We start from the raw sequence: 24609 nt of genomic DNA on the forward strand, positions 1-24609 counted from the left end.
AAATAGAGCTTTTAATAAATGAACTTCCACTTGGAGTCTTTATTAATTCATTCCGGGGTGTGGGTGTCACTGGCAAGGCCAACATTTATTGCTCATCCCTAATTGTCCTGAGAAGGTGGTGGTGAGCCACCTTCTTGAACAGCTGCAGTCCTTGTGGTGAAGATACTCCCATAGTGCTGTTAGGGAGAATGTTCCAGGATTTTGACCCAGCGATGATGAAGGAACGGTGCTATTTCCAAGTCAGGATGGTGTGTAACTTGGAGGGGAACTTGCAGTTGATGGTGCTCCCATACACTTGTAGCCCTTGTCCTTCTTGGTGGTAGGGTTCGCAGGTTTGGGAGATGCTACCGAAGACGCCTTGGTGAGTTGCTGCAGTACATCTTGTAAATGGTATGTGCTGCAACCACAGTGAGCCAGTGGTGTAGCTAGTGAATGTTGAAGGTGGTGGATGGGTTGCCAATCAAGCGGGCTGCTTTGCACTGGATGGTGTCGAGCTTTTTGAGCGTTGTTGGAGCTGCACTCATCCAGGCAAGTGAAGAGTATTCCATCACACTCCTGACTTGTCCCTTATACATGGTGGAAAGGCTTTAGGGAGTCAGGAGATGAAACACTCGCCATGGAATACCGAGCCTCTGACACACTCTTGTAGCCACAGTATTTATGTGGCTGGTCCAGTTAAGTTTCTGGTCAATGGTGACCCCCAGGATGTTAATGGTGGGGGATTCGGTGATGATAATGCCGTTGAATATCAAAGGGAGGGGTAGGTGGTTAGACTCTCGCTTGTTGGAGATGGTTATTGCCTGGCACTTGTGTGGGGTGAATGTTCCTTGCCACTTATCAATTCAAGCCTGAATGCTGTCCAGTTCGTGCTGCATGCGGGCATGGACTGCTTCATCTTCTGAGGAGTTGCGTATTGAACTGAACACTGTTCAATCATCAGCGAACATCCCCGCTTCTGACCTTATGATGGAGGGAAGGTCATTGATGAAGCAGACAAAGATGGTTGGGCCTAGGACACTGCCCTGAGGAACTCCTGCAGCGATATCCTGGGTTTGAGATGATTGACCTCCAACACCCACAACCATCTTCCTTTGTGCTAGATATGACTCCAGCCAGTGGAGCGTTTTCCCCCTGATTCTCATTGACTTCAATTTTATTAGTGCTCCTTGAATGAGGGTAATCACTCTCCCCTCACCTCTGGAATTCAGCTCTTTTGTCCATGTTTGGACCAAAGCTGTAATGAGGTCTGGAGCCAAGTTGTCCTGGCGGAACCCAAACTGAGCATCGGTGAGCAGGTTATTGGTGAGTAAGTGCCGCTTGATAGTACTGTCAACGGCACCTTCCATCGCTTTGCTAATGATTGAGAGTAAACTGATGGGGCAGTAATTGTCCAGGTTGGATTTGTCCTGCTTTTTGTGGACAGAACATACCTGGGCAGTTTTCCACATTGTTGGTAGATGCCAGTGTTGTAGCTATACTGGAACTTGCCTAGAGGTGCCGCTAGTTCTGGAGCTCAAGTCTTCAGCATGATGGCCGGGATGTTGTCGGGGCCCATAGCCTTTGCTGTATCTAATGCACTCAGCTGTTTCTTGATATCACATGGAGTGAATCGAATTGACTGAAGACTGGCTTCTGTGATGGTGGGGACCTCAGGAGGAGGCCGATGTGGATCATCCACTCGGCACTTCTAGTTGCAAATGCTTCAGCCTTGTCTTTTGCACTCGTGCTGGGCTCTACCATCATTGAGGGCGGGTATATTCATGGAGACGACGACTCCTGTTGGTTGTTTAATTGTCCACCACCATTCGAGATTGGATGTGGCAGGACTGCAGAGCTTTGATTTGATCTGTTGATTGTGGGATCGCTTAGCTCTGTTTATAGCATGCTGCTACCCCGCTGCTTAGCATGCATGTAGTACTCTGCAGATTCCCCAGGTTGCATCTCATTTTTGGGTACACCTGGTGCTGCTCCCGGCATGCTCTTCTGCACTCCTCATTGAACCAGGGTTGGTCCCCTGGCTTGATAGTCATGGTAGAATGAGGGATATGCTGGGCCATGAGTTTAAAGGTTGTAGTGGAATATAATGCTGCTGCTGTTGACCCATAGCATCTCATGGATGCCCAGTTTTGAGCTGCTAGATCTGTTCTGAATATCCCATTTAGCACGGTAGTAGTGCCACACAACACGATGGAGGGTGTCTTCAGTGTGAAGATGGGACTTCGTCTCCACAAAGACTATGCAGCGATCACTGCATGGACAGATGCATCTGCGACAGGTAGATTGGTGAGGATGAGGTCAAGTAGGTTTTTCCCTTCGTGTTTCTCTCACCACCTGCTGCAGGCCAAGTCAGCCAGCTCTGTCCTTCAGGACTCGGCCAACTTGGTCAGTAGTGGTGCTACCGAGCCAGTCTTGGTGATGGACTTTGAAGTCCCCCACCCAGAGTACATTCTGTGCCTTTGCTACACTCAGTGCTTCTTCCAAGTACTGACTCATCAGCTGAGGGAGGGCGGTAGGTGGTAATCAGCAGGAGATTTCCTTGCCCATGCTTGACCTTAAGCAATGAGACTTCATGGGGTCCAGAGTCAATGTTGAGGACTCCCAGGGCCACTCCCTCCCAACAGTATACCACTGTGCTGCCACCTCTAGTGGGTCTGTCCTGTCAGTGGAACAGGACATACCCAGGGATGGTGATGGAGTAGTCTGGGACATTGGCTGAAAGGTATGATTCTATGAGTATGACTGTCAGGCTGTTGCTTGACTAGTCTGTGGGACAGCTCTCCCAATTTTGGCACAAGTCCCCAGATGTTAGTGAGGAGGACTTTGCTGGGTGTGTCATTGTTGTGTCGAAGCAGGTGCCGAGGTCGATGTCGGATGGTCCATCCAGTTTTATTATTATTATTGGTGTGTTACAACTGAGTGGCTTGCTAGGCCATTTGGAGAGGGCAGTCAAGAGAAATCACACTGTATCTTTATTCTTCATGTAACAAAGGGGGTAGCGAAATGTGCGTTTTACTGTGTTATACTATTTGCTGTTTAATCATCAATTTTATATAAATAAAATTTGTATCTAGATCTAAGAGTATACATCCCGTCCATATTTTGAAATTAAAGAGTATGCTCGGAATCATGGAGATCAAAGTTAAATCCAATTGTGCGGCATTATCTGAGTTGTAAATGGCATCGAGGCTACATCTTTAGTGAGCCCTCCAAAATTGACCTTTGTGGTTTTTTGGGTGTTCTCTCCTTCTTGACTGTTGCTGAATTAACCAATCACAATATTGCTAGACTCTGATACTGGCATTGCGTAATGGGTTGGATGATTGACTCCTTTGCTGTAATTTCTATGATGAGACAAAATTTGTCTGAAGTTTGTCAGTAATTCAGTTTTTCTGATGTTTATTTTAGACATCATGTATAGTGTTATCATGTATCGTCCAGTACCTCATCCATGCCTTTGTTATTTCTAGACTGGACTATTCCGATGCACTTCTGGTCGGACACCTATCTTCCACCCTCCATAAACTTAGCCATCCAAAACTCAGCTGCCCCTATCCTAACTCGTACCCAGTCTTGTTCAGCCATCACCCCTGTGCTTGCTCACCTACATTGGCTCCTGGTTAAGCCATGCCTCGATTTTTTTTTTTATGTTGTCTCCTTGTTTTCAAATCCCTCCATGGCCTCGCCCTCTCTATCTCTGTAACCTCCTCCATCCTCACAACCCTGCACTCCTTCAATTCTGGTCAATTGCGCATCCCCTATATTAATCGCTCCACCATTGGTGGCTGTGCCTTCAGCTGCCAAGGAACTAAGCTCTGGAATTCCCTTCCTTAAACCACTTCGCTCCTCAACCTCATTTCCTCCTTTAAGATTCTCCTTAAAACTTATCTCTTTGACCAAGCTTTTGGTCATCTGCCCTAATATCTCCTTACATGGCTCGGTGTCACATTTTATTTGATAACGCTCCTGTGAAATGCTTTGGGACGTTTTACTACGTTAAAGGCGCTAAATAAATGCAAGTTGTTATTACATGTGACTGATTCCATTGATTAGGATATACAGGGCTGGGATTGCTAATGTAATTTTAAATTCTCACCATCTTCCATGCTTATTTTGCAATATCTTAGAGTTTTTATAATTTTATCCCTCTGTCCTATTTGCAATACTGTTTTTTAATTAGTTATTTGTAAAATATATTGAACCAATTCTTGGTAGCTTCCACTGGATTGATGCAATTCTTTCCTGATCTTATTACTAGTTTGTTTTTCTCTTGTTTCCAGTTGCTTTTACTGAAGATCAATTGTTCTAAAGCTCTTATCTCAACTATTTCCAAGGTCCAGCACAGATTTTGAATTGCTCCTTGGGGATGAGATACTGTCAAAGTTATTTGACAAACAAGACTATCTTGGTCCGTATGATTTCAGTGTCCAAACGGCTCAGTAGCTTGAAATACTTATATCTAGTACAGTAAAACCAAAGGGACGTAATTCCAGCAAACACAGTCAAGCATGTACAATTCCACACCAAAGTTTCAGGGAACTAAGTCGAGTCACTAGTGGCTACTAACCTCTTCTGACAAACCTAAATTGGGGATGAGTTGGAGCTGGGTATTCATGAATGGTCTCGTACCTACCTTGGAACATTTGATAACAGAATGTCTATCGATCCAATTTACCATATATTTGGGACTAAAACTGCTTTTAAATGGTAACTTTCATTGCTCCACCACTTAATTTTGGTTAGCTAATATTTGCTGTGCTCCTTAACTCTTGTATAAGAGCAAAGTTAAGTTGGAGGTAAAGTATTGATCTGTGACCATGTTTAAACAAAGAAATCTGCGTTAATGATAGAGGTTTCTCATTCTTTTTGCCTTGTATCAGCATATGCTAGGTCCATATTACTTAGCCTTGGGATACTATGTTAATTTAGTATCCTGTGAAAAGATTATTTTTGATCTTTGTTCAGGCTGCCAAGCAATTAGGCCAGAATTTTCCAGAGGGTCAGTGGGCAGGATTGGTGGCGGATCGGGTGGGAAATGAGATTTTTTTGACTCAGTCGGGATCCTGCTGTCTACCTGCCTCAACGTGCCTTTCCCAATGTCGGGTCTGTCGGTGCTGAGCAGACCTGACAGGCAGTGGTGGGCGACCCAATTAAACACATTAGCATCTAGTTGACCGATCATTAGCTGGCTTTTTAACTTGCCTTTTCACTTTAACTTCATGGCCACAGGAACTACGCTGTTCCGGGAACACTGCTGTCAACCTGAGGTGTAAGTTCAGTGGCCCTTGCTCCAGGTGATTATTTGACAGCTTTATACAGTAAAAGTTCCCACCAGACAGATCATCAGTTTCCTCAGCTACAAGCTGTTTCTCAGTCCATTTCCAGCACACATTCTGCAGGCTTTCTATTTTCTACTGTCCACCCGCTCTAGCCTCATTGGAAGGACTCTCACCATTGACAGAATGCTTCTGTCATCTGTACTTCATCTGCCATAATTTCCATCAACATGGGTACCCTTTATACTGTCTCACCCTGATCCTCAGAATCCGACCACGATCAACACCAGCCACACCAATAACAACACCAACCTTCTCCACAATCACTTGAAGCTGCATAGGACAGAGGGCATCAGCACCCGAGTACATTGCTGCCCAGGAGGCCAGGGATGGTCTCACCTTGGCCGGATTTACTTTACTTGATGCTGTATACCGTGGCTGCCACATGACGCACCAAGTTGGCACCAGCTCACACCAACATTATAAAGCATCCCTACAATGTCCAAGCCATTCCTTTCACACTCATCACCATTATGGGGATTACCATTATGTCTCATCAGTCACTGCAATTCACTAAGCTACTTCCAAAACTGGGCGCAAATTTGTCCAAGAACGGAAAATGTTGAAAATAAAGGTTTCGATGTTTAACAGCACATTAACAGAAACTTTACATGAACATTGGAAATAACACACGTGGCTATCCTTGTGTGGTGTTGGTATGATTGCACTAGGATGAGGGTGAATGTGAGGGGTGGCTGAGACATGGGGATCTGATAATGTAGACACAGAGAGAGAGATGGGTAGACGTGCAAGGTAAGTTGGTGTGAGTAAGGATGTGCAGGGATATGATAGGGAAGGCAGAATGATGGGGATGTAATGAGAGGCATAGCAGGATGAAGGCAGATGTGGCTTTGTACTAATGTTTTGTGATCTAATGAGATCATGGAAAGGTTTACGCCACTGCACCCAGGTCCTCCTGATGACATCCCTGCTCATGACCTTATGTACAATGTGCAATCAGGCTGTGTTGGTGTCCTGGGGAAGTGTCTTCTGCCCATCGGAAGGGAATAAGCACATGGAGGGTGTCGTGGGGAGTTCGAGGAGGCAGCAGCCTATGAAGGCTCAGGAGTCGGGTGTCCGGAGAGTTCGTGAGGCGGGAGTTCGAGGAGGCAGCGGCCTATAAAGGCTCAGCAGTCGGATGTCCGGGGAGTTCATGAGGCCCAGCCGGTGCAGCTCCAGCAGGGTGAGAAGGCAAAAAAAGAAGTAGAAAGAAATCGAAAGGTGATATCACAGCCAAGGGGGTAAATGATTGGCTGGTGATTAGAAACATAGAAAATAGGTGCAGGAGTAGGCCATTCAATGAGTTCATGGCTGAACATACACTTCAGTACCCCCTTCCTGCTTTCTCGCCATACCCCTTGATCTCCGAGTAGTAAGGACTTCATCTAACTCCCTTTTGAATATATTTAGTGAATTGGCCTCAACTACTTTCTGTGGTAGAGAATTCCACAGGTTCACCACTCTCTGGGTGAAGAAGTTTCTCCTCATCTCGGTCCTAAATGGCTTACCCCTTATCCTTCGACTGTGACCCCTGGTTCTGGACTTCCCCAATATTGGGAACATTCTTCCTGCATCTAACCTGTCTAAACCCGTCAGAATTTTAAACGTGTCTATGAGGTCCCCTCTCATTCTTCTGAACTCCAGTGAATACAAGCCCAGTTGATCCAGTCTTTCTTGATAGGTCAGTCCCACCATCCCGGGAATCAGTCTGGTGAATCTTCGCTGCACTCCCTCAATAGCAAGAATGCCCTTCCTCAGGTTAGGAGACCAAAACTGTACACAATACTCCAGGTTTGGCCTCACCAAGGCCCTGTACAACTGTAGCAACACCTCCCTATCCCTGTACTCAAATCCCCTCGCTATGAAGGCCAACATGCCATTTGCTTTCTTAACCGCCTGCTGTACCTGCATGCCAGCCTTCAATGACTGATGTACCATGACACCCAGGTCTCGTTGCACCTCCCCTTTTCCTAATCTGTCACCATTCAGATAATAGTCTGTCTCTCTGTTTTTACCACCAAAGTGGACAACCTCACATTTATCCACATTATACTTCATCTGCCATGCATTTGCCCACTCACCTAACCTATCCAAGTCACTCTGCAGCCTCATAGCATCCTCCTCGCAGCTCATACTGCCACCCAACTTAGTGTCATCCGCAAATTTGGAGATACTACATTTAATCCCCTCGTCTAAATCATTAATGTACAATGTAAACAGCTGGGGTCCCAGCACAGAACCTTGCGGTACCCCACTAGTCACTGCCTGCCATTCTGAAAAGTATCCATTTACTCTCCTACTCTTTGCTTCCTGTCTGACAACCAGTTCTCAATCCACGTCAGCACACTACCCCCAATCCCATGTGCTTTAACTTTGCACATTAACCTCTTGTGTGAGACCTTGACGAAAGCCTTCTGAAAGTCCAAATATACCACATCAACTGGTTCTCCCCTGTCCACTTTACTGGAAACATCCTCAAAAAATTCCAGAAGGTTTGTCAAGCATGATTTCCCCTTCACAAATCCATGCTGACTTGGACCTATCATGTCACCATTTTCCAAATGCGCTGCTATGACATCCTTAATAATTGATTCCATCATTTTACCCACGACTGAGGTCAGGCTGACCGGTCTATAATTCCCTGTTTTCTCTCTCCCTTTTTTAAAAAGTGGGGTTACATTGGCTACCCTCCACTCGATAGGAACTGTTGCAGAGTCAATGGAATGTTGGAAAATGACTGTCAATGCATCCACTATTTCCAAGGCCACCTCCTTAAGTACTCTGGGATGCAGTCCATCAGTCCCTGGGGATTTATCGGCCTTCAATCCCATCAATTTCCCCAACACAATTTCCCGACTAATAAAGATTTCCCTCAGTTCCTCCTCCTTACTAGACCCTCTGACCCCTTTTATATCCGGAAGGTTGTTGGTGTCCTCCTTAGTGAATACCGAACCAAAGTACTTGTTCAATTGGTCTGCCATTTCTTTGTTCCCCGTTATGACTTCCCCTGATTCTGACTGCAGGGGACCTACGTTTGTCTTTACTAATCTTTTTCTCTTTACACACCTATAGAAACTTTTGCAATCCGCCTTAATGTTCCCTGCAAGCTTCTTCTCGTACTCCATTTTCCCTGCCCTAATCAAACCCTTTGTCCTCCTTTGCTGAGTTCTAAATTTCTCCCAGTCCCCGGGTTCACTGCTATTTCTGGCCAATTTGTATGCCACTTCCTTGGCTTTAATACTATCCCTGATTTCCCTTGATAGCCACGGTTGAGCCACCTTCCCTTTTTTATTTTTACGCCAGACAGGAATGTACAATTGTTGTAGTTCATCCATGCGGTCTCTAAATGTCTGCCATTGCCCATCCACAGTAAACCCCTTAAGTATCATTCGCCAATCTATCCTAGCCAATTCACGCCTCATACCTTCAAAGTTACCCTTCTTTAAGTTCTGGACCATGGTCTCTGAATTAACTGTTTCATTCTCCATCCTAATGCAGAATTCCACCATATGGTCACTCTTCCCCAAGGGGCCTCGCACAATGAGATTGCTAATTAATCCCCTCTCATTACACAACACCCAGTCTAAGATGGCCTCCCCCCTAGTTGGTTCCTCGACATATTGGTCTAAAAAACCATCCCTTATGCACTCCAGGAAATCCTCCTCCACCGTATTGCTTCCAGTTTGGCTCGCCCAATCTATGTGCATATTAAAGTCACCCATTATAACTGCTGCACCTTTATTGCATGCACCCCTAATTTCCTGTTTGATGCCCTCCCCAACATCACTACTACTGTTTGGAGGTCTGTACACAACTCCCACTAACGTTTTTTGCCCTTTGGTATTCTGCAGCTCTACCCATATAGATTCCACATCATCCAAGCTAATGTCCTTCCTAACTATTGCATTAATCTCATCTTTAACCAGCAATGCTACCCCACCTCCTTTTCCTTTTATTCTATCCTTCCTGAATGTTGAATACCCCTGGATGTTGAGTTCCCAGCCCTGATCATCCTGGAGCCACGTCTCCGTAATCCCAATCACATCATATTTGTTAACATCTATTTGCACAGTTAATTCATCCACCTTATTGCGGATACTCCTTGCATTAAGGCACAAAGCCTTCAGGCTTGTTTTTTTAACACCCTTTGTCCTTTTAGAATTTTGCTGTACAGTGGCCCTTTTTGTTCTTTGCCTTGGGTTTCTCTGCCTTCCACTTTTCCTCATCTCCTTTCTGTCTTGCTTTTCCCTCCTTTTTGTCTCCCTCTGTCTCCCTGCATTGGTTCCCATCCCCCTGCCATATTAGTTTAACTCCTCCCCAACAGCACTAGCAAACACTCCCCCTAGGACATTGGTTCCGGTCCTGCCCAGGTGCAGACTGTCCAGTTTGTACTGGTCCCACCTCCCCCAGAACCGGTTCCAATGCCCCAGGAATTTGAATCCCTCCCTGCTGCACCACTGCTCAAGCCACATATTCATCTGCGCTATCCTGCGATTCCTACTCTGACTAGCACGTGGCACTGGTAGCAATCCCGAGATTACTACTTTTGAGGTCCTACTTTTTAATTTAGCTCCTAGCTCCTTAAATTCGTTTCGTAGGACCTCATCCCTTTTTTTACCTGTGTCGTTGGTACCAATGTGCACCACGACAACTGGCTGTTCTCCCTCCCTTTTCAGAATGTCCTGCACCCGCTCTGAGACATCCTTGACCCTTGCACCAGGGAGGCAACATACCATCCTGGCGTCTCGGTTGCGGCCGCAGAAACGCCTATCTATTCCCCTCACCATTGAATCCCCTATCACTATCGCTCTCCCACTCTTTTTCCTGCCCTTCTGTGCAACAGAGCCAGCCACGGTGCCATGAACTTGGCTGCTGCTGTAAGTAGTTTTTCTTTCTCTTTATCGGTAAGTAACCTTTAGCATTGTTGTTGCCAATTTAAGTGTATTAAGTCATGGCAGGACAGCTCGGACTCGTGTTATGCTCCTCCTGTACTATGTGGGAAGTCAGGTGTCCCTGATGACTACGTGTGTAGGAAGTGCATCTGCCTGCAGCTCCTGACAGACCGCATTGCGGCACTTAAGCTGCGGGTTGATTCACTCTGGAGCATCCACGATGCTGAGAATAACGTGAATAGCACGCTTAGTGAGTTGGTCTTACCGTAGGTAAAGGGTACACAGCCAGATAGGGAATGGATGAACAACAGGAAGAGCAGTGCAAGGAAGGTAGTGCAGGGGTCATCCCCCTGCAAAACTGATACACTGCTTTGGGTACTGTTGAGGGGGATGACTCATTTGGGGAGGGCAGCAGCAGCCAAATTCATGGCACCGTGGGTAGCTCTGCTGCACAGGAGGGCAGGAAAAAGAGTGGGAGAGCTATAGTGATAGGGGATTCAATTGTAAGGGGACTTGATAGATGTTTCTGCGGCTGCAACCGAGACTCCAGGATGGTATGTTGCCTCCCTGGTGCAAGGGTCAAGGATGTCTCGGAGCGGGTGCATGGCATTCTGAAATGGGAGGGTGAACAGCCAGTTATTGTGGTGGATTTAGGTACCAATGATATAGGTTAAAAACGGGATGAGGTCCTACAAGACAAATTTAGGGATCTAGGAGCTAAATTAAAAAGTAGGACCTCAAAAGTAGTAATCTCAGGATTGCTACCAGTGCCACGTGCTAGTCAGAGTAGGAATCGCAAGATAGCTCCGATGAATACGTGACTTGAGGAGTGGTGCAGGAGGGAGGGATTCAAATTCCTGGGACATTGGAACCGGTTCTGGGGGAGGTAGGACCAGTACAAACCGGACGGTCTGCACCTGGGCAGGACCGGAACCAATGCCCTAGGGGGAGTATTTTCTAGTGCTGTTAGGGAGGAGATAAACTAATATGGCAGGGGGATGGGAACCTATGCAGGGAGACAGAGGGAAGTAGAATGGGGGCAGAAGCAAAAGATAGAAAGAAGAAAAGTAAAAGTGGAGGGCAGAGAAACCCAAGGCAAAAAACAAAAGGGCCACATTACAGCAAAATTCTAAAGGGGCAAAGTGTGTTAGAAAGACAAGCCTGAAGGCTCTGTGCCTCAATGCGAGGAGTATTTGGATTGAGGTGAACGAATTAACTGCGCGGATAGCAGTTAATGGATATGATGTAATTGGCATCACGGAGACATGGCTCTAGGGTGACCAAAGCTGGGAACTCAACATCCAGGGGTATTCAACATTTAGGAAGGATAGACAGAAAGGAAAAGGAGGCGGGGTGGCATTGCTGGTTAAAGAGAAAATTAATACAATAGTAAGAAAGGACATTAGCTTGGATGATGTGGAATCGATATGGGTGGAGCTAAGGAATACCAAGGGGCAGAAAATGCTAGTGGGAGTTGTGTACAGACCACCAAACAGTAGTAGTAAGGTTGGGGACAGCATCAAACAAGAAATTAGGGATGCATGCAATAAAGGTACAGCAGTCATCATGGGTGACTTTAATCTACATATTGATTGGGCTAACCAAACTGGTAGCAATGCAGTGGAGAAGGATTTCCTGGCGTGTATTAGGGATGGTTTTCGAGACCAATATGTTGAGAAACCAACTCGGGAGCTGGCCATCCTAGACTGGGTGATGTGTAATGAGAAAGGACTAATTAGCAATCTTGTTGTGGGAGGCCCCTTGGGGAAGAGTGACCGTAACATGGTAGAATTCTTTATTAAGATGGAGAGTGACACAGTTAATACAGAAACTCGGGTCCTGAATTTAAGGAAAGGTAACTTCGATGGTTTGAGGCGTGAATTGGCTAGAATAGACTGGCAAATTATACTTAAAGGGTTGACAGTGGATAGGCAATGGCAAACATTTAAAGATCACATGGATGAACTTCAGCAATTGTACATCCCTGTCTGGAGTAAAAATAAAACGGGGAAAGTGGTTGAACTGTGGCTAACAAGGGAAATTAAGGATAGTGTTAAATCCAAGGAAGAGGCATATAAATTGACCAGGGAAAGCAACAAACCTGAGGACTGGGAGAAATTTAGAATTCAGCAGAGGAGGACAAAGGGTTTAATTAAGAGGGGTAAAATGGAGTACAAGAAGAAGCTTGCCGGGAACATAAAAACTGACTGCAAAAGCTTCTATAGATATGTGAAGAGAAAAAGATTAGTGAAGACAAATGTAGTTCCCTTACAGTCGGATTCAAGTGAATTTATAATGGGGAACAAAGAAATGGCAGACCAATTGAACAAATACTTTGGTTCTGAAGACACAAATAACCTTCCAGAAGTACTAGGAGACCAAGGGTCTAGTGAGAAGGAGGAACTGAAGGATATCCTTATTAGGCGGGAAATTGTGTTAGGGAAATTGATGGGATTGAAGGCCGATAAATCCCCCCGGGTTGGTAGTCTGCATCCCAGAGTTCTTAAGGAAGTGGCCCTAGAAATAGTAGATGCATTGCTGATCATTTTCCAACAGTCTATCGACTGTGGATCAGTTCCTATGGACTGGAGGGTAGCTAATGTAACACCAATTTTTAAAAGGGAGGGAGAGAGAAAGCGGGTAATTATAGACCGGTTAGCCTGACATCAGTAATGGGGAAAATGTTGGAATCAATTATTAAGGATGAAATAGCAGCGCATTTGAAAAGCAGTGACAGGATCGGTCCAAATCAGCATGGATTTATGAAGGGGAAATCATGCTTGACAAATCTTCTGGAATTTTTTGAGGATGTAACTAGTAGAGTGGACAAGGGAGAACCAGTGGATGTGGTGTATTTGGACTTTCAAAAGGCTTTTGACAAGGTCCCACACAAGAGATTGGTGTGCAAAATCAAATCACATGGTATTGGGGGTAATATACTGACGTGGATAGAGAACTGGTTGGCAGACAGGAAGCAGAGAGTCAGGATAAACGGGTCCTTTTCAGAATGGCAGGCTGTGACTAGTGGAGTGTCGCAGGGCTCAGTGCTGGAACCCCAGCTATTTACAATATACATCAATGATTTGGATGAAGGAATTGAGTGCAATATCTCCCAAGTTTGCAGATGACACTAAACTGGGTGGTGAGTGGGCAAATGCATGGCAGATGCAGTATAATGTGGATAAATGTGAGGTTATCCACTTTGGGGCAAAAATGCGAAGACAGAATATTATCTGAATGGCGGTAGATTATGAAAAGGGGAGGTGCAACGAGACCTGGGTGTCATGGTTCATCAGTCATTGAAACTTGGCATACAGGTACAGCAGGCGGTGAAGAAGGCAAATGGTATGTTGGCCTTCATAGCTAGGGGATTTGAGTATAGGAGCAGGGAGGTCTTGCTGCAGTTATACAGGGCCTCACCTGGAATATTGTGTTCAGTTTTGCTCTTCTAATCTGAGGAAGGACGTTCTTGCTATTGAGGGAGTGCAGCGAAGGATTCACCAGACTGATTCCCCGGATGGCAGGACTGACATATGAGGAGAGACTGGATCAACTGGGCCTTTATACATTGGAGTTTAGAAGGATGAGAGGGGAACTCATAGAAAAATATAAGATTCTGACGGGACGGGACAGGTTAGATGCGAGTAGAATGTTCCCGATGTTGGGGAAGTCCAGAACCAGGGGACACAGTCTTAGGATAAGGGGTAGACCATTTAGAACTGAGATGAGGAGAAACTTCTTCACTCAGAGAGTTGTTAACCTGTGGAATTCCCTGCCGCAGAGAGTTGTTGATGCCAGTTCATTGGATATATTCAATATGGCCCTTACGGCTAACGGGATCAAAGGGTATAGAGAGAAAGCAGGAAAGGGGTACTGAGGGAAGGATCAGCCATGATCTTATTGAATGGTGGTGCAGGCTCGAAGGGCCGAATGGCCTACTCCTGCACCTATTTTCTATGTTTCTATCGGGAGAACCTCGGCGTAGCCCTGCACCTCTGTGCAGTCATTGTCAGTGTTTGCAGCACTTCAGTGCTGTAGAACACTGGCAGTGCAAATGTCAAAAGAAAGCTGGCTGTGGTCCCTTTAAGGAAACTAGCTGATGAAGCGCATGAATGATGTCATCAGACCCGACTGGACCGGGAAGGCTTAACAAACCCTATCAACACACAATCATTTTCCAGAGCGGGATGGAGCCAGTAACAGAGCCAGGACCTGCTACCGAAGTCGCCTGCCCCGGACCCACTGAGGCAAGGAAAATCTTGGCCTTAGATTCTACTAATGCTTTTGACTGGCCCAGCAAAGGACTTTATCGTCATTTTGTGTGATGGGCGGGTACAGTGCTATGTAAAATACTATGCATTGTTTTTGTACAAATGTGCTGTTAAAATTAATTTTTATTGGATTACTTGTATAATATTTTATTTTCAAACATTCGCAAAACTATGTTAGTTGTGTAAAGTTTTAATTGCTTGTTGGAACTTGATGTGAACATACAAAATTGTGTTCATTCTACTTTTTAACCATTCAAAGTAGGATTTGTATAATCATGATTATGGAAATAATGCTTGGAACTCATGGCTGCCACTTTCACTTAAAAAGTGTTACCCTGTCACTTCAGTTGCAGCGATTTATTAAAAATATGCAATTGGATAGAATTCATAATAGACTGGTTCAACTAAATAAGATACTTAATTTTTTTTTGCAAAATTAGACCTAAAATAATAAGGTACTAGCATTATAAGATAATCAGAATACTTAAAATCACAAGGGGAGAGAATATGAATGGATGGGTCTCTCATAATAATGCTTAATTGTATAAATAGCAGCTATTGCATAGTAGTTTTCTAAGTTGTAAACCTTATGCAGACTTACTAAAGCTATTCTGTTATAATTTAATAACTTGCATTTTTTAGTATGCTGATAATTGTATTGAAATACAAAGTGATCTGAGTAATCAGAGGCCAACTATGTTCTCATTTTATTCAATAGTATTTGCTGATTTTTTTTCTAAAGCTATATGATTGAAGCTGTAATGAAAACTGTACTTCAAATGCCCAATTTATTTACCCCACTTTTATAAATGGATATGCATAGAAAGATCCAAGTATTTGTTTACATGTCTAACTAGTAAGGTGTTCTCAAGAAATATTAAAAATTAATCTTTAGATCTCCACCGAAATTGACAACAGATTTTGCCTCATCCTTAAAATCATACTTGGAACTGATTTCTAAATTCGCATCTAATAATGCTTTGTTCTTGAATGATTAAATAATTCTCAGTCTTTTCTCTCCCCTCTTTACCTCAAAATAGTGTTCTTCTCCCTCCCTACATATGCTCTATGAAAACAGAAAAGGGAAGTTAAGGGCTATGGATAATTCAGTGGAATATACTTCTCTTTTTAATAAATTAAATATTTAGATTAAATGATAGTGATCCTTCCACTTGTCAGTCGATGAAATTATTGTTTATCTGACCACAATATTGACCGCTTAAATATTAAATTGGAGCATGCCTAAAAAATTAAGCTGCTCAACATTGATGAAAAATCTTCCATTTAAAAATTAAATTCAAGCAACTAATACAAGTATAGCAGAGTTTTCTCCTGGTGTCCTGGTCAATGTTTCTTCTTCAAGTAACACAATTAAAAACATTAATTTTATGTAATTGGATCTTACTGTGCACAAATTGACTATGAAGTACTTTGGATCATCCTGAGGATGTGAAAGATGCTAACAGGTGCAAGTTCTTTCTGATGCATTGTAGTTTTACAATTACATCTCTGTCCTTTTGTATATTCATGAAGTCCTAGCTGTTTTTAGAATGATTCTCAAACTGTATTTTTTCTGTATGTTGTCTGTCAATGAAATTACTGATTTTGTTCCCATTGTGGAGCAGTTTTGTACTTTGACCCATACCAACTGGGACCTGAATTTCATTACTGCCAGCATACTTTTATCCCATCGGTCTGGTCTAAGAATATAAAGCCAGGTTCCAGGAATGAACGTGTCTAACCTATTGCATAATTCAGTCTCCCCGGGATTAGTGGGGTTTTTTGTTGCTGTGCTTCCAGTGTCTGAAAGTATTCTCTTTTATTACCTCTGCTGTGTTTTGTCATTTTATTATCCCTTGTATGCAGGAATTTTTCATTCTGATTTTTTAAAATCTCTTATTCAGGCATCATTGATGGTTACACTGAAGAGAAAGCTAACTTGGAAAGGCAGGTTCAGGAGAAAGCTGAGATCCAGCATCAGATTGAGCAGGAGCTCCAACACACAAGTAGCCGTCTACAGGAGTTAGAAGAGGAGCGACAACAACTTCAGCAAGAGAGGGAATTGATCACAAGACAACAGGTTGCAATGAAAGAAAATGCAGGAACCGTGGAGCTCCGTACGTATTGTCTAATTTAAGTGACTTGAGTTGCTTACAATTATTGTAATTCTCAGCAGGAACACTGGGTTCAGATTATCAAGGTTGTTGAAAGTCGAGAAGTAATTATTTCATATACTTCATTTACATTTTCTGTATACTGCTGGAATAAGCTCAGGTTCCCAGTGGGAGGAAATTGTGGAAGCCATATCCATTCAAATGTTTGGAGCACGAGAGCATTGGTCCATTAATTGCCTCTCATGTATTATTTTAAAATGGCTCCTCCTAGGTGCCATCTCTTTCCCTTTTGCCAGCTGGGCATAGAGGTCTGCAGTTTCCCATAATTTATGAAATGATCACGTTGTCCAGGGCCGCGCCGTGGATCTTGAGTCAACGGCAGAGTCTTGATTGAGGAGATCTTCAAAGTGCTCCTTCCATCGGGCCCTGACAGCCTCAGTGTCCTTGATGAGTGTTTCCCCATTCTTGGCCAGGAATGGGGTGGGGCCTTGGGAGTTTGGACCGTTGGTGGCCTTGACTGTGATGAAGAATCCTCGCATATCGTGGCTGTCGGCCAGTTGTTGTATCTCCTGTGCTTTCTCCATCCACCACCTGTTCTTTAGGTCCCGAGTTTTTTGTTGGACCTGAGCCTTGAGCCATCTGTAATGTTGTTTTGCAGCTCCCGAGTTAGACTTGCTTGATGCTCAGAAATGCTTTGCGCTTGCGATCTATTAGTTCTTCGATCTTCTGATCATTTTCATCTAACCAGTCCTGATGTTTTCTGGTTGAGTGACCAAGTAACTCTTCACAGGCACTGGTTATAGAGGCTTGGAAGGCAGACCAAGCGCTAAGGGAATTCAGCATCTTGGGGTCATCAAGGCACGCCAGATTGGTTGTGAGGCGCTGACTGTATAAGGCTCTCTTAGCTGGGTCTCTAAGTGCCCCGGCATTAACTTTTTTGCAGAGCTGCTTCTGCTGTCTCCTCTTAAAACGTTTTTAACATATTTTAGAAACTTTTGGAATAAATTGGAAACCTTTATCAACTTTTAATCTTTTAAAATAACTTTGGAAGTCACCTTCCTAAGGCCTTTCCCCCAACCTAGCCTCGGGCCATCTACCATCAATGGCCCTACCCGGCGCCGAGCTTGCGGCCAATGCTTCGCCGTAGGCAATTAGGCTTATCAAGCTGCGCCTGGTCTCCAGTTGTCTTGGACCCCCTTGCCACTGGACCAAGACCTTGTTCAGCTAAGCCCGTGCGATTGCCCACGTTAAAAGAACTCACGCACAGGCATCTTCCACTCAGTCAGTATGAAGTTCGGGACCTGGAATGTCGGGATCCTCATGGACAATCCCAACAGGCCGGAACGCCGCACCGCCACAGTTGCCCGGGAACTCAGACATTTTGACATTGACATCGCCGCCCTAAGCAGAGGAAGGCCAGTTGAAGGAACATGGTGGAAGTTACACCTTCTGGAAAGGGAAACCAGAGGCAGAACGCCGCCTTCATGGAGTCGGCTTTACCGTCAAGAATGAGCTGGTCAACCACCTCAAAGACTCCCCCTGTGGGGTCAACGAACGCCTCATGACTCTCCGTATCACCCTATCTCGGAACCAATGTGCCACAGTCATCAGTGCGTACGCCCCCACACGCGATGCAACGGATGAGGCTAAAGAGGGTTTTTATTCCAACCTCGCGACATCCTTGTCCCGTGTCCCCACGGGCGACAAATTGATCCTCCTGGGTGATTTTAATGCCAGGGTTGGCAAAGACACAGCCCTCTGGGGAGGTGTGATTGGCAGAGAGGGGATAGGGAAAGCCAATTCCAGCGGTACCCTACTCCTGACAAAATGGTGCACCAACATCAGTGTCCTCGACCAGGCTAACATCCCCAGTATTGAAGCACTGACCACACTCGATCAGCTTCGCTGGGCAGGCCACATAGTACGCATGCCAGATGCGAGACTCCCTAAACAAATGCTTTATGCGGAGCTCCTTCATGGTAAACGAGCCAAAGGAGGACAGCGGAAACGTTATAAGGACACCCTCAAAGCCTCCCTGGTAAAGTGCGACATCACCACTGACACCTGGGAGACCATGGCCGCAGACCGCCCGAGGTGAGTCTAGATGCAAGGAGCATGAAGAGGCCAGGTGCAGGCAGCGGAAGGAGCGCACAGCAAACCAGCCCTACCGACCCCTTCCACCGACGAATATCTGTCCAACCTGTAACAGGGTCTGTGGCTCCTGTATCAGACTGTTCAGCCATCAAAGACCTCACTTAGGGAGTGGAAGCAAGTCCTCCTCGATTCCGAGGGACTGCCTATGATGATTTCCTTAAAACAAATTTCCCCTCCATCTTTTTCTGCTGGATGTATGTTAATTGACAATGAGTCTTTTATATTTGGCTACTACTCGGTGCCTCCCCTTGAAGCATAATATATCTGTCGTGCTGAAGACTTGTGCTTCAGAATTAGCCATGCCTCTAACCAAGCTGTTCCAGTACAGCTATAACACTGACATCTACCCGACAATGTGGAAAACTGCCCAGGCATGTCCTGTCCACAAAAAACCAGGACAAATCCAATCCGGCCAATTACCGCCCCATCAGTATACTCTCAATCATCAGCAAAGTGATGGAAGGTGTTGTCAATAGTGCTATCAAGCATCACATACTCACCAATAACCTGCTCACCGATGCTCAGTTTGGGTTCTGCCAGGATCACTCAGCTCCAGACCTCATTACAGCCTTGGTCCAAACATGGACAAAAGAGCTGAATTCCAGAGGTGAGAGTGACTGCCCTTGACATCAAGGCAGCATTTGACTCAGTGTGGCATCAAGGAGCCCCAGTAAAATTGAAGTCAGTGGGGATCAGGGGGTACACTCTCCACTGGCTTGAGTCGTACCTAGCACAAAGGAAGATGGTTGTGATTGTTGGAGGTCAATCATCTCAGCCCCAGTACATCGCTCCAGGAACTCCTGAAGGCAGTGTCCTCAGCCCAACCATCTTCAGCTGCTTCACACCATCATAAGGTCACAAGTGGAGATGATCGCTGATGATTGCACGGTGTTCAGTTCCATATGCAGAAACTCAGATAATGAAGTAGCCTATGTCCAGCAAGACCTGGACAACATTCATGCTTGGGCTGATAAGTGGCAAGTAACATTCGCACACAAGTGGCAGGCACCGACTATCTCCAACATGCAAGAGTCTAACCACCGCCTGTTGACATTCATGGGGTTGCCGTCGCCGAATCACCCACCATCAACATCCTGGGGTCACCATTGACAAGAAACTTAACTGGACCAACTACATATGTACTGTGGCTACAAGACTAGGTCAGAGGCTGGGTATTCTGCGGTGAGTGTCTGACCTCCTGACTCCTCAAAGCCTTTCCACCATCTACAAGGCACAAGTCAGGAGTGTAATGGAATACTCTTCACTTGCCTGAATGAGTGCAGCTCCAACAACAGCAGCCCGCTTGATTAGCACTCCATTCACCACCTTAAACATTCACTCCCTCCACCACCGGTGCACCGTGGCGGCAGTGTGTACCATCTACAAGCTGCACTGCAGCAACGCGCCAAGGCTTCTTCGGCAGCACCTCCTAAACCCATGACCTCTACCACCTTAGAAGGACAAGGGCAGCAGGTGCATGGAAACACCATTACATGCAAGTTCCCCTCCAAGTTATACACCATCCTGACTTGCAAATATATCGTTGTTCCTTCTTTGTCACTGGGTCAAAATCCTGGAACTCTCTCCACCTAACAGCACTGTGGGAATACCTTCACAGCAAGGACTCCAGCGGTTCAAGAAGATGGCTCACTACCACCTTCTCGAAGGACATTTAGGGATGAGCAATAACTGTTGGCCTTGCCAGCGACACCCATATCCCAGCAACAAATTTAAAAAAAAATGCTATGTGTGGTGCCTAGCTCACCCTTACTCCACAAGTTTGAGATGCTGTCCTTTAATACAAGAAACTCATTGGCATTTGGGATAGGTTTATTGAATCTGGAGTTAGTGGTTTTGATTGTTTGGGTCCACTTCTTAGTATTGTGTTGCAACAGTACTGGAGCATTGTCCAGTGGAAAGTTTAGTCTTTTTTTCCAGGCCTTGAATGCACATCAGCAAAGATAATTTATCATGATTATTAGTGTTCCATCTCAAGACTCCACTTTGGTTGCTACCCAAAACTAGGATCTAAGCTTCACAAGACTAGGGGAATCCAAACCGAAGTCTTCACAGGACTAGATGTTAATTGGAATGTGTTTCTATAGGCACTTTTGTATTGAAGGAGTGTCATCGATAGCATGAGCATACTATTCCCAAAATCAATAAAATGCAGGAAACTTCCAGAGATCCAGTTGCATTGCAGAATCTAATTTTTCTGCATTGACTAACACACAAAACAAAATTAGACCATTATTTTCTTCTATTATATGAGTGATACCCTTGGGGGAAATATTTTCCCTTTCTCTACTTCAACACCAACAACAACCTGTATTTATATAGCACCTTTAACGTAGTGAAACGTCCCAAGGCGCTTCACAGGAGTATTATGAGATAAAATGACACCGAGCCACGTAAGTAGAAATTAGCGCAGGTGACCAAAAGCTTGGTCAAAGAAGTAGGTTTTAAGGAGAGTCCTGAACGAGGAATGAAAGGTAGAGACACTGAGCGGTTTAGGCAGGGAGTTCCAGAGCGAGACTTGGTGCGGGTTAGGACATGGGCAACTGAGTTTTGGATCACCTTGGTTTAATATATTGACATTCCCTTTTCATTGATCTGTTCCCTGATCGAATTGCAACTTGATTGGCCTTAGAGGATGCTGACCAGAGCCCTTTCAAAAAAAATTGTGGATATTGATAATCTTTGAATCTATAAAAAATATACTTATTTATGCCATGTATAAATGTTATGTGTGCTTCTACATAATGTATTTTATATCAATATATTTTGTTAGGTGAGTGATGTTGGAGTAGAGAGAACTATGGTATTCTACTTAGTAATCAGCTTGGATTGAAAAACAAAATTAAAATTGTCAAAAATGTATATATAAATAGAGTAGAAATCAGAGGTCATGCTGAAACAGAATGGTGTTTTGGTCTGGTGGCAGCATGTACTGTGTTCAGTTTTAGTCACTGAAACATGCGTCATGTCCAAGATGTAGTCCAGAAGAACCACAAGGGTGGTAATTCTGAGGAAAGATTTGAGAAACTTGAGGTCCTCAGCCTTGAAAGGTGGTGACAAAATGAAAATAACAACTTGCGTTTATATGGCAGCTTTAATGTAAAGAATGTTGGATACTGTGAATGCATGGGAGGGACTCTGTCGTTTCCTCTTGATGGATGATCTAAAATGGGCCACATGGCCTTCCTCATCTGTATTTATCTTGTGATCTTGTGAAATACAATAGAACTACACATAAAGGAAGGTATTTTAACTTTCATTTGTATATATATTGTTTTAGATTTGAATATGAAAAGAAATCTCGTGTATTAAATTTTCATGAAGGCCATGAAATAGTTTGTGTTAGCCTTTCATGAGTTTTAATCAGCAGTAAAGCTTGAGAAATTAATTTTGAACACTTAATGTAATTAATGTGCTGTGGGAACAAAAATTCTGTGCGGTCAACTACATATTTTAAAATGGGATTTAATGTGTGCTTTATTTACAAAGAATTGAATGTTTATATATGCTCGTAGAGGTATTTTCTATGTATAAATGTATTTGCTGTTAAAGAAAACAGTGTATTCATTTTAAGAAAGTATGTAAATTTGTTGAGACAAAATTAACTTTTAAAAAAATATGTATCAAGTTCAACTTTTTAATATTCATGTTTTTACATTGCATGTATAATATAACTATACAACTACTAATAATTCATTTTACAAAATTCTTTGCTATACTTTCTTCTATAAACTCACGATATTCTAAGTTGAAAGCTTTATAGATGGCATCTGAATTACTGTGCTTTTTTGTTCTCCTAGGCCTAGTTGAAGCTGCAGATGCAGCACCAGAAGCAGGTGTGTTTGTATACTGCATGGCCAATCTGCAATCAGATAGTGTACATTTGGAGAATTGAGTTGTACTGATTTCAATTCTTTTGGGCTGGATGCTTGCTTCTTTTGGCTATCGAATTATTAATGTGTAACTTTAAAATCAAATAACACATCATATAATAAGTTTTGATTTGCTGAAACATACCTTTAACAAGTTAAAATAAGCATGATGCCCTGTCAACTAATTGATGCAATGTGAATCCCTGAGAAAAGTAAATCATCTTTTTTTTTAAAAAATGGTATATCTTCTAACAGTTACATTTAATCTCAAAAACAATTTAAAAATAAAATTCAGATAGTGCTCTCCCATCAGTTTTATGTTGGGAAAACAAGTTTTCAATCACTTCAATGTAAAGGGATTTTTCTGTCAATTTTAATTCAGCAAAGTAATAAATTATAACATCTGAAACATTTCTATGGTACAAAATGGGGAGAAAATAATGACTCAGTGCCACTCTTTGTGTCACTATGTTTTTAGGGTTCATAAAATATTAAGAGCAAAAGCCTATTGAAGATAATCCGGTTTAACTCTCAATTAGATTTTTTTTAAAAGATGATGGTTGACATTGGATTCATACTAGCTGTGGTGCATAATTTGAGCATAACTAACATGGATTCTGTCTTTTCAAATTTTCTGCACTCTTCTAACAACTTGAATACATAAAATGCTTCTCATGATTGTGGTTCTTCATGTTTGCGACAGAGGTAGGTGATGGGAAGTCTTGGCAAGGCTTTTGGAGGTGCCATTACAGAACAAGCATCTTGGGACTAGTTACATGGTTTATCTTACTATTGTGAACACAACAATTAATATTTTATTTTATGTGCAGAACTACTAGAGGAGACTGAAAAGCTCATGAAAGAAAAACAGGAAGTGCAGCGCCAGGCAGAGAAAGAACAGAATGACTTTACAAAACGGATGAAAATGCTAGAAAGTGAATTAGAGGAGCAGGTGAACACGACAATAGAGATGGAACAGGAAAAAAATGCTGAGATTCTGGACCTACAGCAGCAGATTGTGGCTCTGGAAAAACAGCTGGAGAAAAATAGAAAATTCTTGGATGTATGTATGCTCTTGCTTTTGGTGGTTTTAATTCAGTAGTTTGTGCCAGTGAGCTTCATACAAAATAATTTTTCTTGGCTGAACTATGTTGTTTTCAGGAAACGTGCATCTGGAAGTCTGGGTCATGGTTTCAAAAGGGAAAAATCAACCAAAGCTTTCACTCCTGTTCACTATCCAGTGACTGCTGGAAAAATGTGCTTACTGCTGAGGACCAGATTGGGTTCAGTTGTGATGCCCCTCTGTAGGTGAATATTCTGCTGACACTTGGGGGCCGAAATTCACTGTCCCCGAAGGGACGGTTACTGTGGGGTTTGGGCGGCCGATCGAAAAAATCGATCGGTCGCCGCGATCGGGTACTTTTCCCTTCCCGAGCCATATTCAGGTGGGGGGGGGGGATTTGAGCAGTGCTCACTTCTGCCGAAAACGGCGGGGTGAAGCTGCTGTAAAGGTAAGTTTCCAGCATTGAAGTCTGCAGCGTGTGGGCCGCTGCAAAGCGGCCAGGACAGGGATTTTCAGCTCCAAAAAGGTAGGAGTTCTTCAGGCAAGTACCCACGCTAGGTATTCGAGTCGGTGTTCGAGTGCGACACTGCTGGAGTGTTGCCGTGCTTGGGGCCCTTTGGTAGGGAAATAGTTTTGTTAATTTTATTGTTTTTATGTCCGATTGCATCATCCGCATATATAGCTTTTCATACAGTTTTGTTAATTGTTTTGGCTCCAATAAACCTGCTGAGTGCTGCTCAGAGATTTGTACATACTTTTGTACAACTTTCAGGTCTGTCTCTTTAGTGGAGGCCTGTGGGCTGCAGAGACCTGCTTGGCAGGGTTCACCCTGAGGATAGGACAAGTGTTGGGGGGGCGACACCTGGTACACCTGCTCAGAAACAGGGCGGCA

General features: G+C 44.0%; 1 protein-coding gene across 1 annotated transcript; it reads left to right on the forward strand.

Moving 5' to 3' along the window:
- Positions 1–2187: 2187 nt before the first annotated feature.
- LOC139245805 (A-kinase anchor protein 9-like) lies at positions 2188–23717 on the forward strand (the record flags this gene model as incomplete). Its single annotated transcript, XM_070871318.1, has 4 exons — positions 2188–2275; positions 16401–16613; positions 22583–22618; positions 23485–23717. Coding segments are annotated over exons 1-4 (570 nt in total), but the record flags the coding sequence as incomplete, so codon positions are not given.
- Positions 23718–24609: the final 892 nt, after the last annotated feature.

The sequence above is a fragment of the Pristiophorus japonicus genome, unplaced genomic scaffold (genome assembly GCF_044704955.1).
Source record: "Pristiophorus japonicus isolate sPriJap1 unplaced genomic scaffold, sPriJap1.hap1 HAP1_SCAFFOLD_2382, whole genome shotgun sequence".
NCBI lineage: Eukaryota > Metazoa > Chordata > Chondrichthyes > Pristiophoridae > Pristiophorus > Pristiophorus japonicus.